The sequence below is a fragment of the Camelus ferus genome, chromosome 13, assembly GCF_009834535.1.
Source record: "Camelus ferus isolate YT-003-E chromosome 13, BCGSAC_Cfer_1.0, whole genome shotgun sequence".
NCBI classification, from domain to species: domain Eukaryota; kingdom Metazoa; phylum Chordata; class Mammalia; order Artiodactyla; family Camelidae; genus Camelus; species Camelus ferus.
The window spans coordinates 64176054-64189390 of record NC_045708.1 but is presented as its reverse complement, the minus strand read 5'-3'; the positions used below and the strand labels follow the sequence as shown (position 1 = coordinate 64189390).

The window sequence follows — 13337 nt, the reverse complement described above, 5'->3', positions numbered from 1 at the left end:
TCATTTCCTCTGAAGAGAAAGAGATGTGTCAGAGCAGAGGAGGAACTCGGAGATTGAAAGATACTTCTGACTTAGTCATCACCAGTCCCGACTTTGTTACCTGAGGCAGAGGGTACTGCCACCTCCCTTGGTGTGGTTGCCCTCACAACAGAGCTGCTAAGCACGGAGCCCTCAGGCACGCACCAAGCACACCCCGTGTGCACCTTGTGCGAGGTGTCCCTGAGCCCTGGATGTGGGCTTGGGTCAGGTGCCCAAGGTTATGGCAATACATAAAAAGCATAGAGCAATTTGAGGCTAGTTCAACGCATTTCTCTGACATCTTTTATCCACTCTTCTTTGAATAGGTTTTAGCTTTCAAAAGAAAAAGCTTTTTCTAAACAGTCAATTCTCTTTTTTTTTTTTGTAGTTGTTTCTAACTTTTAAAAAAATTGAGATATAATTGACATCTAACTTTATGTTAGTTTTAGGGGTACAATATAATGATTTCGATATATGTATACATTGGGAACTGATCACCACAGCAGGTCTAGTTCACATCTATCACCTCACATAATTACTATTTTTTTTTTGATGAGTAGAACTTTCAAGATCTACTTTCTTAGCACCTTTCAAATATACAATACAGTACTATGAACTATAATCACCATGCTGCACATGACATCCTCAGGATTTATTTGTTTTGTAACTGGAAGTTTGTGCCTTTTGATCACCACCCAAACAGTTGATTCTTAAAGGACAAAGACAATACGTGTTCAATGCTTGAACTTTCTGAGGCTCAGGGAAAGGCTGCCAAGGGGCTTATGAAGTGTGACATATATACTAAAGCACTGCAGACCCAGAGGATGGATGGTTCGGTTCAATCCTATAATTACGCTGTGAATGACTGGCTTCATGCTAGTTGGCAATGCAAAAAAGGAGTCACACCTTGACCTTGCTATTGTGGCTCTCATAGCCTAGGGGAGATCTAGGTGCTTAAACAGGAAATATAATACAGTGATCTGTGTTCTAAGTGCAGTGCAGCCAGATTGCTTTGAGAGTCCAGACAAGGGACTTTGAGTCCCATCCTTTAAAGGTGTGAGGTCTTGGTCAGTTTGTATATTTTGATGGATGGGACTGGTATGCCCAGTTATACACAGGCACTAACATATACTTTCCCCTTGAAGCTGGTGATTGCAGAGAACACAGGCATCTTCACGAGGCAATAGAAAACATCTAAAAGTGAGAAGCTTAGGATGAGCCTCTGAAAATGCATTGATTACAGACAAGCCCAGCTCTTTGGGCGCTGCTGGAAATTATCACTCCGGATCCCTCTTTCTGTGGGGGAGGGAAGGGAACTGACATTTACAGGGCAACTGACATGAGCCAAATGCCTTAAAGGTTATCTCCCCTGATGTTCAAGGAGATCTTCTAAGATGAACATTTGAGCATCTTTCTGGGCTGAGGAAGTCGATGTTCAGAGAAGTTAGACAATTGGCCTGAACTCAGACAGTTAGAACTTGACCAAATGAGGATTCTAACCCAGAGCTCTCTGACTCAAAGCCTGTGTGTGCCCTTTCTCCATGTCTGCTGCTCTGTCCTGACTCCCAAGTTCCACTCCCTTTATGAGTGTTTGCTCTTTTTTCTGTTTTCTTTTATTGTTATCACACTGCCTTCAGAGAGCCAGCCCTTTCACCTTTCTGTGGCACCTTCAGATGCATTGAAGTCTTTGAGCCACTGGTGAGCCTAACGTCTAAAAAGAGGTGCTAATTAAAGTGAATAGGGTCATTATCATCATCATCATAATCAGAGAAAAGGCACAGCGATCCTGAGCCTGCACTTACATTTGCTTCCTTGCTAGGCACTAGGTAGAACGATTTGGGTAAATGTGATTTCTGTTTTCTAGAGACAGATGTTCCCCTGGATGTGGAGTTTAATTGGAAATAATGCAGGAAATATGATTTGGGGATTTTGTGTTTCAAAAGACAGAGAGGGCTGCCATGGCAGTCTAAGTCTGCACAAAAGTAATGCAGAGGCTCTATAAAGGCAGGATGGTAACAATAAAGTAGAAAAAGAGCAAACGCTCATAAAGGAAGTGGAAACTCAGGAGGAAGTGAGATGACTCTATGAAAAGGGTATTGGACAATGCACTGAAGTGTGTGCGTGCGTGTGCACGCATGGGTGCATGTGCATGTGCATGTGTGTTTTGGGGGAGGTAAGGGTAGGGGAAAGAATGAGAAGAACGTAGTGAATTATGACATTCCTGTCGATTCATTATCTTTTCTTGTTAGCACAGCTTATCCGGACTCCATTCACCTTTCGTTTCTCTGGGCTTTCTGCACTTTCTAGGTCGTTGTTCTGCTATTTTGAATGGAGAAGTCCTTGGGTCTCAATCCAGGAAAGATAGCCAGAAAGGGCCTGCTTTCATAGTTGGGCCATCCTGCAAGCACTGTTTTCCAGAGCCTGCATTCTGAAAAACCGGGGCCTAGGAAGGAGGTAGAGGATGAGGGTGGGTGTGGGGGTAAAGTCTGGGAAGCCTTTTGAAATGACATGAAGTGAGAATTGAGACAATTTCCACGTGAAGTCACCTCTCCACGTACTTGTCATTAACTGTCTGGGACCAAATGGGGCTAATTTAGCATCACGCTGGAAAGTTTGTAACGTGAACCCTGTCCTAGGGCCGGAGCATCCAGGTTTTGATCCTTTGTGAACGCCCCTCTTTCTTTTGGAATTCCATCTGGTGTCAGTACATAGGAACTAAGGGCTGTGCCAGGTTGTGAGTCATCACTCCCTGCTTCCTTCCAGAGCACCGTGGGAAAAGCATAGGCAGACTGGCTCAGATCAAACCCAGTCCCACCCAAATGCTCACTGAAGGCTGGAAACAAATCCATTTAAAAAATGTTTTAAAAATTGAACTGAACTCAGGAAAGAGATTATAAGCTTCTGTTCTTTGGTTTCAACTTGGATCTGAAGCCTTGTTTTGCTTTCTGTTAACTCTCAAAGCTTACTTTGGGTGTTATCTGTAACCCTTTAGGATTTTTAAGGGGTTTCCACTTGCCTTTTAAAGGACATTTATTAACTGGTTCCACCATGCTAGGGTTTGGGGATACAAAGTTGACTAAGATGTGGCCCCTGACTTTGAGGACAGCACAGTTTAGAGTGGTGAGGGCATGGGTCATAATGTGTGTGTAAATGCTGTGTGATAAACCCGTTCATAAAGATACATTGTACAGAGACTGCCTGAGGATCCTTGTCTGAACATGGCTCTGTGCTGGGGTTGGGGGTCCTCCCATTGCACTGGATGGTGTTGCTCTTGGAAGTTCCAGTACTTCTCCTGCAGAGCTTGAAAGAACAGGCTGTGTTCTTCTCTGCTTGGACATAAATGACTGTGCTTAGAACATAGTAAAAGCATGAGTCTTGAGGGTCCTCTAACAATCTCTCATTAATAAAGGCTTAGCTATTTTTGTTCTGAATGCCTTTTCACTTCCCTTCAGTAAAGCAATCCGGGCTTCCTGACAGGGTGGACTTCTGTCTTCTGGCGTTCCGATGATAACCGGCGGACATGTGAGTTATGTTCTTGGCCTTACCTGAAATGGTGCAGACTGAACCCCAAGATTTCCGTTATGTAGTTTTAAAGATGAGCCCAGTTACTTGAAACCTTTTTCCCAGGCAGTGGACCACACTGGAAGTGGACAAGAAAGGAGAGCAGATGGGGCAAGAGGACCATACTCTGGGATTCCATTACATTCGGTAGCATTTAAGAGTGTTTAATTTGATTCCACCACTGTTTTGTGGTGTGCCAGCTGGTGTTATTTCTTTTGTTTGCTCTGGGTTCAGTTTTCTCTTATTTGCCACGCTTCTTAACTTGGAAGGTGAGGCCACTGATTTAAGATCTTTTTCTTTCTTTTATAAGCATTTAGTGCTGTAGATTTCCCTATGGATGCTCCAACTACACCTCACAAATTTTGATACACAGTGCTTTTATTTTCATTCATTTTAAAGGACTTTTAAATTTCCTTTTTTATTTCTTCCTGACTCCTAGGTTGTTTGAACATGTGTTATTTCGGATCCAAATATTTGGATATTTTCCAGGCATTATTCTGTTATTTATTTCTAGTTTAGTTTCATTGTAGTCAAAAAATAAACTTTTTGATTCTTTTAAAAATATTTTCCACTTCTCTTCTCATTGTATTTATGTATTACTTAATTTTTTGTTTGTTTGTTTGCTTGTTTGTTTTTGCTTGGGGGGAGGTAATTAGGCTTATTTATTTATTTTTTTCTAATGGAGGTATTGGGGATTGAACCCAGGACTTCGTGCATGCTAAGCACGTGCTCTACCACTGAGCTATACCCTCCCCAACATTTTACTTTAAACACTTGTACGTAGCTATAATAGCTGTTTTAATGTTATCTTCTAGTGTCATTATCTCTGTCATTTCTAGGTTTGTTTCTATTGTTTAATTTTTCTCCAGATTCTCGATCACAGTTTCCTGCTCCTTGGCATGCCTAGTAACTTTTAACTGGGAACTGAGTGTTACTATGTTGTTGAGTTTCTGGATTTGTCTTCTTTCTTTAAATAGTGTGGGGCTTTGTTTTGGCGAGTAGTTAAGTTACGTGCAGATCAGTTTGACCCTTTCAAGGCCTTATACTTTCCTAGGGCAGATCTAGAATAGCCTTCACTCAAGAGACAGTTCAGGCTAACTACTAAGATATGACTCTACTGGTGTCTCTGTTGAATGACCTGGGATGTTACCGACGTCTCTGTATTCTACTAGTCAAAGCCAAATGCAATTTAAAGAAGATGGTTAGGAATGGCTTCAGTGAGAAAGCGAAGATTTATACTTTTGTTTTGCCTTTCATTACCAGAGCAGTGGGTTTGAATTCTTTTAATAGTATTGATCTATAATGTCAAACTGCTTTCCAAAAATCATAACATTTTCTACTTCTACGAACAGTTTAGGGGAGTGCCTGATTCACAATATCTTTCCAGTACTGAGTTTATGTTTAATACATTATAGTATAATCTCTAGGAAGGAATATCACGAGACCATTAGAATCATGTTTTCTGAAAACTGACGACTTGGGGGAAGAGCTCTCAAAACAATGTTAATTGAACAAAAGCAGGATGAAAAATTCTATACACATCAAGTTATCACTTTTATATAAAGATCATATATATTCATTCTTTGTTAATAGAATTATCTGTGGATAATGGAATTATGGATGATTTTTATATTCTCATTATTTTTCTTTTAGTATAACTTTTGTACTAAAAACTACTTTAAAATATGAGGTACCTGATAAATGAGTGTATAGTAAAGAAAAACTACTCACAACATGGAAATCAAAGACAAGAAAATCCACAGACATAGAAATTGTGCACTCACCACAAACTGTAAGTGGAGTCACATTTTCCAGTCTGTGTATCCATCAGGGATCCTCTGAGAATGCAGCTGACTGGGCTGTTGAAAGGAACGTCTTGGCAGCATCTCCCACCTAACTGGGAACTTGCAAAAGTTGCATAACTGGTCAACCCACGTCCATGGAAGGAAAGCAACTATCTGTGTTGGGTTGGTTTTATTTGTTTTGATTCATTTGGACCAAATGTGTTTTCCTTGGTTTCCATTTTACACTTTAACACTGAATATATTATTTGCTAGGACCGCCATGACGAAAGATCAGAGATTAGGCAGCTTTAACAACAGAAATTTGTTCTTTTACAGTTATGAAGGCCAGAAGTCCAAGGTCAAGGTTTTGGCAGGAGTGGTTTCTTCTGAAGCATCTTGCCTTGGCTCGTGGATGGCCATCCTTGTGTCTCCATATGGTCTTCCTGCTGCACATGTCTGAATCCATTTCTTCTTATAAAGCCACCAGACATGTTGGATTACCCCTAATTGGAATTACACCATAATGATCTCATGTTAACTTAACTACCTCTTTAAAAGGCCCTATTTCTAAATATTGTCACATTATGAGGTACTGGGGGTTAGGACTTCTACATATTAATTTTGAGAGGATACAGTTCGGGCCATAATACTGAATAAGTTTAGCTCTTTCTTCAAATTCCTCGGGGATATAGCAGAGGCAGAAAGCCTATTTTTTTTAATTCTGCAAGTGTAAACTCTAGATTCCGAAGTGCTTGGGGTGAAATTCTGGCTCTCTCACTTCAGAGCTGTTTGACCTGGGCTTAGATACCTAGCCTCGCTCTAGGGCAGTGTCCTCACCTCCCAAGTGGAGACAGTACGAGCCCGTAGCTCACAGGTTCGTTGTCAGCATTCAGTGATGTACTTTATGCAGGTTTTGGAGAACAGTGCTTGCCGCAAAGCCATATACTAGGAGTCCAATCAAGTTTAGCTGTTATTGTGACGTCAAATTACCTCGTTAACACAGCTGTCCAACACTGTACTTGACACAGAAGGTGCAGTGATGAACACAAAAGATGTCTCTGTCTTCACCGAGGAAGGATTTTTTTCCCCTCTGAATCTATGTGTCATTCTTATTTTTGGCAAGGGGATTTTTGTTCTCCTTTCAAAAATTCTGTGTAGAAATACTTTTCTAAAGGATACTGAGCAATCAAAGCATGCTTGATCTCTTTGCCCTTCCCCTTGAAGGCACTGACTCTTGTATATGGTCTGTAGGGAGAGAGAAAGTCTGAAAGAAACCTGAAATGATAAATTTCTGGTAAATTTCCTGTATCATTTTTACGGCCCTCTCTCTTTTCTCCACCTGTTAAATACACACACACACACACACACACACACACACACACACACTTATACCCCTTTAGCTGTGCTGGACACATTTTCAAAATTCATGTGCCCAGATTGTGCACCTAGATAATGCTGTCCTGTGAGGTCACGGTATCTACTATGTTAAGCCGTCCTTCCAGAATGCTTTGATGACTAAAAATATGGATGATGTGTCTGTTCTTTGTACACCAGCTCTCTCACCCTCATGTGGGAACATGTGCTTTGGGTCCTTTTTCAAGCAAAGACTTGTGCTGATCTCCCTCATACATAAATTCTAGCTGTAGTATCACTTTGGGAAAGGAATAGGATCCCAAAATAACTACCAGGAGAAGCGTGTCATGAAAGGTCATGGCAATGGGGCAAAGGATGTTGGACAGAAGAGTTCTAAAAATAGGGAGCAAGAGATCAAAGAACCAGCAGCAATGAGGAACCATTTTTGGCTTTGATTCACAGAAGGAGGAGGCAACCCTCCCCAGCCTGCCCATGCCTTCTGCTCGACCTGCCACTCACGCCCCACTGGCGGATTGGTAGGGGGCTGGGAGGATGGTGAGCACATTTTTCTCTCCTGGGTGCTGACGGCCTTTACATCATTTTGATGACAAGGGTATTTATATAATGCTTAAAAGCATGTCAAAATAAGTAACATATGGGGACTTTTACCTTACTGCCATGTACCTAATATTGGAAGGAAAGTCAAACATGCCTGAGCAAGGATACTAATTTCAGCTTTCTTTTGGACCCGATCTTTAGGTTTTCCAAGCTAAAGGTGACATTTCATCGTCTCCCAACATTGTACCTGATGATTTGGTGTTTGCAAAGCTGAGCACCGAATTTCATGTGTGTGCACTACAAATTGGATCTGCAGGTCCAGCCACGTCAGACCCCATCAGCCACTCTGTAAGTTCCGTGGGAATGGGCTACGGGTGTGGCTAGCTGCAGCTAAAGAAACTGATATTTTAGATATGATATTCCCATGTTCTCTGCCAGTGTTTGATGGGGTTTGGTCTCTGTCCAATGTTTGATGATAATGAGGTAGGCAGAGTAAGATGTTACAAACATGGATCTCGAATAAATTTTGGGAGATGAGTGTGTGTGGGAGGGGAGGGGTGTGGTTTTGTTTTCTAATTCCACAGACTAGGGAATTAGAAAATCAGAGATGACTCCCATAATCTCTCTAAAAATCAATTTCCTCAACAGTGAGACAGACTTATTGGCGCTTGCTTAGAGATGATACATATGTGGAAGGGCTTGCAAACTGTGCCGTGCTGTGCAGGTTCCTTTTAAATCACATGGTTGTCAGAGAGCTAGTCTGTGCATTCAAGTTCAATCCACCGTTTTCTATTCAAACAGGCTTCTTTTTATTCATTCTAAAACTATTTACTTCACTCCAGTGTGTAAGGCCCTATGCTGGGCACTAAGAAGCATTCAAAGATGACTCCTACCAGATCCTGCCCTCGAGGAACTTAGAGGACAAGGAGGCACATAAGCCACTGAAAAATGCACTGCTTGGTTTTTGAAATTTAGCTTCAAATGACTACATAATTGAACCTGATACCACATTTAAGAAGTGATCTAGCAGTCCTTCTTTATTTAAATATTTAAATCGTATTGTATGTGTTAATTAACATGCATTAGTCTGCTAATTGACTAATTAATATGTTTGCTATTAGTCAAGAAGATGGAGAAATGAATGTGACAGAAAGGTGTCTTGACTGAAGACAGGCAATCTGGGACACTGCAGTGATTAATGATGACTGACAGTGTGTTCGTCCCAGCCCTTGTTGAGTGACGGCTTTTCATTAGGCTTCTCAAACCAAAACTGACTCGAAAACAATTGATTCTGTCTGGCCCTAAAGCCAATTTCTCCGTTTGTTTTGATTCAAGGCTGTCAGCCTAAATCCATGAGTAAATGGCCCCTTTGTTTAACATTTTCACTGCAGTTATAGTTAACAAATCTCTGACTTTATTCTAAAACAGACAAAGTTGAGATTTCTCCAGGACACTGGGAATCCTAAGATTTATGTGAAGGAAATACGCAGTTAGAATCCTGAAACCTATGTAATTTGTTGTCGATTTAATGAAAGTAAGATATTTGACTCATAAAATTTTTAGCCCTTTGATAATCCCAACAAAATCTTAACTCTTGTAAAAAAAAAAATCTAGCTTAACACATCTAGCACATTCTCAGTCAGAATTATGGCTTCAAAAATATTCACTGAATAAGAATATGAAAGGCCTTCTGAAAATATAGGACATGACTCTGATCTCCTCTCCCAGGAGAAGAAAGCTGCTTTAGAGATCAGAGATCTCACCATTTCCTTTCCAGGATAACTATGAGGGCCTGTACACTGGTCTTGAGTCAGCCTCTCCTTCGGGCATTAATAGGTTTAAATCAGTATGCGAGATCTTGAATAGGGTCCTGAGGAAAAAGAAGCTATTGTGAGCTCAGAAAAGAGGAATGTTTTATTTAGTGCTCAGAATAATGGCAGAACACTATTAGGGGGACTCTGTGGGTGCTAATACTTAGTAATGAGTTCCACAGAACGGTGAGAAGAGAAATGCAAATACTGTGTGAGCAACAGGTGTAACCTTCAAGTAGAGATGCTCACAGTGGGGACAGAAGCCTGGGTTACCTTATGAGGGCAAGACATGCAACCCCAGCCAGAGCCCTGAGAGAGTCCCTCCCCAGAGAGCCCAGCAGACGCCCACAGCTCTCCAGCTGCCGAGCACGCTGACTGAGATGCCTCAGAAGGCGCACGTGCCGACCTGTGTTGTCCCAGCTGCCCGTCGCCTCCCAGCAGACGGCACCACCAGCGTTGTCTCCCGTTTCGGAATTCAGTCAATTCATACAACAGATGTTTAGCGAGCCTCTGGTCTCAACCATCTCCCAGGCACAAAGACTCTGTTTCTCTGACCTCTGAGTTCTGCCTCTACAAAGTGCAGCAAGCTTCCACAGGCCTGTGATGGGACACCTTCTACGGGTCAGATCTGCAACACTGCCCTGTGCGGGGAACCTCTGGGCCCCCAATGGCTTCTGGCCTCATGTTCGCAGTTAAGGACTCAAGTCACTCATTGGTCCTTACCAAGCACCCTAAATGTTTTCAAGGGAATCCCAGAAGTTTTTTTGTCTCAAACTGGCTAGTGTTTGCAACCCTTTCAGAAGACTGATTCGCTAGAGAAATAAAAGGCAGGATCAGGATTCATTCATTCCTTGGCTTTTCTGGTATTTCTTGCTGTGGACCAAACTACTCTGAAAGATAGGAGCTTAAAACAATACCCATAAAATTGTATTCCATGGATTCTGTGAGTGAGAAATTCAGCCAAGACGCAGCTTCTTTTGAGATAAAAAGGTTCTTCTGTTCCTCCTGAGATGGGTGGGTCACTCAGGGGTACCCAGCTGGAAGATGGGCTGGTCAAGAGGGTCTGAGATGGTTTTATTCACATGTCTGGCACCTTGGTGGGGATGTGGAAGTGTGAGCTCAACTGGGACTGTCTACTGGAGCACCCACGCCTGTTGTCTCCAGGACCACAGCCTCGGAGCTGGTAGACATCTTACGTGGGGGCTGAGCAACCTCCCAAGAGAACCGGGAGGAGGCTGCAGGCTTCCCTGACCTTGCCTCGGGAGTCAGGCAGCATCCCATCCCCTCTGCAGCGTTCTAGTGGTTACAAGTGAGTCCTAAGGCCATCCCAGACTCAAAGGGAGAGAAATAGGTTCCACTTCTTGATAAGAGGCCACGTGGAGGAGCTTGAGGAATGTTGCTGCAGCCATCTTTGGAAAGTACAAGCTTCCTCTTTGGCCTCTGTGTCTCACCTTTTTATTGCTCAAACTGCCTCTCCCTGATCCTTGTGTAGGAGTCAGTTACTGTGTCTACTCAAAAGCCAACCTTCTTCCCTCCCTTCTTCCCTTCTCCCTAATCAAGATGTTCACTCCAATAAAAACTTCCCAAAGACTACTTAAAAGACAAGACAGAGGAAATAGGTGCTTGGTTGAAACTAGCAAGATAATATGGGTCAGAGAAGACAGAGTCATCACGATGAGAAGACTAAAGGGAGGCTTTGTTGAGGAGGTGGCCATTACGCTAGACTTTTGGACAAATAGAATTTTGGCAGGTTAAGAGTAGGGGAGAAAGGCATGTCATTTCTGCATGAGCAAAAGCACAGAAGTGTAGAAAGGTATGCTGTATGAGGAAAAGCTAAGACTGCTAAAGAATGTGAGCTTCAAACTCTACGGCCACTGAGAAGCCAGGTGTTAAAAGCTATGTTTTAGGAAGATGACACCAACAGCAACGTGCAAGATGCATTGGAGAGATGAGATTTGGGCGGGGAAAGGTAGCTAGTTTCTGTAGGGGTTAATGTAGTCTTCTTTTGAAAGGAAGGAGGGCTTTCTTTCTCTCCCGATCTGTGAGAAACAATAACAGTGACTTTCTCCAGAAATGATGGCTTAAACTGGTACAGTTCATCACAGACCTTCCTGTAGCAAAGACTTGTCTAGATGTATTTGGACTGGGTACTTGGTAGGACTAATCATTGCCTCGGGATTTCATCCCGCCCTCCCTCCTCCCAGTGAATCTGTGCCTCAGCAGCCCTGGACGCTGCCTTCAGTTGCCCATGTCCACCCCAAACCCTCGTCCTAGCTAAGAAGTTCTAGACTTCCTGCTGTTTCTTCCACTATTCCCTCAAACTCTCTGCTGCAACCGCTCAGAACCTCTCACCATTCCCTGGCATGCCATGCCCTGTCTCATGGCCATGTCTTTGCATATGATCTTTTCTCTTCCTAAAGACTTCTTTCTATCACCCTTTTCTCCATCAGGCAAATTCCTTGCCGTCGATGACCACCCAACTGAATTGCCACCTCTGTGAAGCGTGATGCAGTGGGCTGCTGCCTACCTCCCGGTCTCCCACGACAGCCTGCCTTCTGCTATAACGTCTATCCTACTATAGTGTCATGTGCATTTCATGTTTATTTTGTGAATTAGATCGAGCCCCTTGAGGGAACAGACCACATCTTATCATCTTTGTGTGACTAGTGTCTCTCAGAGGACGCTAGTCAGTAAATGTTACATCAAGGAAGGAAGGAAAGTAGGAACTTCGTTTGACTCTTGTTGATGTAAATGTTAGTCTGTGTTTCTGACCTAGAAATGTTGATACTCTGAGCAGGGCGTTGGTATCACTCTAAGCAGAACAGTGGCATTTAAGTCTGCTCAGAAGAAGCTGGGTTACTGTTGACACAAGGTTACCGAAGTAATCTGGAGAATTAACCGGTGGAAACCAGCAGATCCTAGAGTCGTAGAGCTCTGTTCACAAACCTTGTTTATTTCTAACAAACAGTTTCCCAGAGGTGTCATCAACAGTCAACTGCCGTGTCTCTCACACCCCAGTAATTATTAAACCTGGCAGTTTCTTGCCTGGTTTCAGAGCTTCAGAGCAGCCCTGTGTAGCCTAGATTTATCAGTAATATTCTCTTAGCTGAAAGGCTGACATTCACAGGTAGTTTAGGTCATTGTCAACTTCTGTGGTCTCCCTTTAAAACCTAAGGTCACACATTCATAAAAGCCTTATAAAAACTGACACAGTGTGGATAAGAGTGGGGAACTCAGCGTACGTGTATACTAAGTCCTAAAGAATGCTCCATGGGCAGAGCTCAGCTTACTTGGCAGGAATCTATTTGCACAGGGTTTCAGAGCCTGGGTAGATGGGATGTTTTCACTTTTGCCAAGAACCCTGCCAGGAACTGCTTTATACAAGCAAGGCAATGCTCGCGAGTTGGTGGTGGTGGTGGTTTTTTTCACTACAGCTGGAGTAGATAGATTAACGCTGCCAGTGCCTTCTTAAGCCTGGGATTAATGTGAAGGTGCTCATGGAGAACCTTTAAATTGTACCTTTTTTTTTTTTTTTTTTTTTTTTACTACACCCTTGAGTCGTTTGCTGGGCTTATTAAACAGCAGTCTGTAAAGGTGTAACATTTTGTATCCTTCTGAGTAAAATGTTTTGATTTAATTTTATCCATCAGTTAGCACCCACCCTGCCTCTCACTTAATTTCACTATAAGATGTTTTCACCTCTAAGGTGACACATATGGGAAAATGGTAATTTTAAAGCTTTATAAATTATGGGTAATTCACCCCAACAGCAAATAATTCTCCCCTAGTGCTGTCTTTTAAAGAGAGAGCTCTCCTACTCCATCCAAGGACTGCTAAGGACTTGAAGCAGAGTAGTTGGTGGAGTGGGGTGAAAGGAGAGTGGACTTTGGACTGGTCACGGACATGTCCTCATGCTGCCACTTTCTAATGAACCTCTCTCCCTCAGCTTTTCCAGGGAGCAAGCCCTCATCACAGATCTGATACAGACAAAATAATGTAGCCCTTAGGAGATGCTCAGTAAAGATTAGTTTCTGTCCTTTCTTCCTTGACAGTAGGGCTGGGGAGTGTACAATAAGCAGAAACTTCAAACTAAAGAGTTGAGAAACAGTGTCAGTTGGTTACACCCAAAATTAGGATATGTAAATATGTAAATAGGATCCAGTTGACGGTGATTTGACTTGCAATTTACCAGGAACATGTTTATTATACCAGGCGGTGCCAATTTTGTGATTCTGTAGCTGCATTTATAATC

General features: G+C 42.6%; 1 protein-coding gene across 1 annotated transcript in view; it reads left to right on the top strand.

Moving 5' to 3' along the window:
* LOC116668101 overlaps window positions 1-13337 on the top strand; it is a 54689-nt gene that overhangs the window by 5209 nt on the left and 36143 nt on the right. Inside the window, exon 5 of the mRNA XM_032494656.1 lies at window positions 7476-7622. Within this exon, the coding sequence (XP_032350547.1) occupies window positions 7476-7622 (147 nt within the window). The remainder of the gene's footprint in view (window positions 1-7475; window positions 7623-13337) is intronic.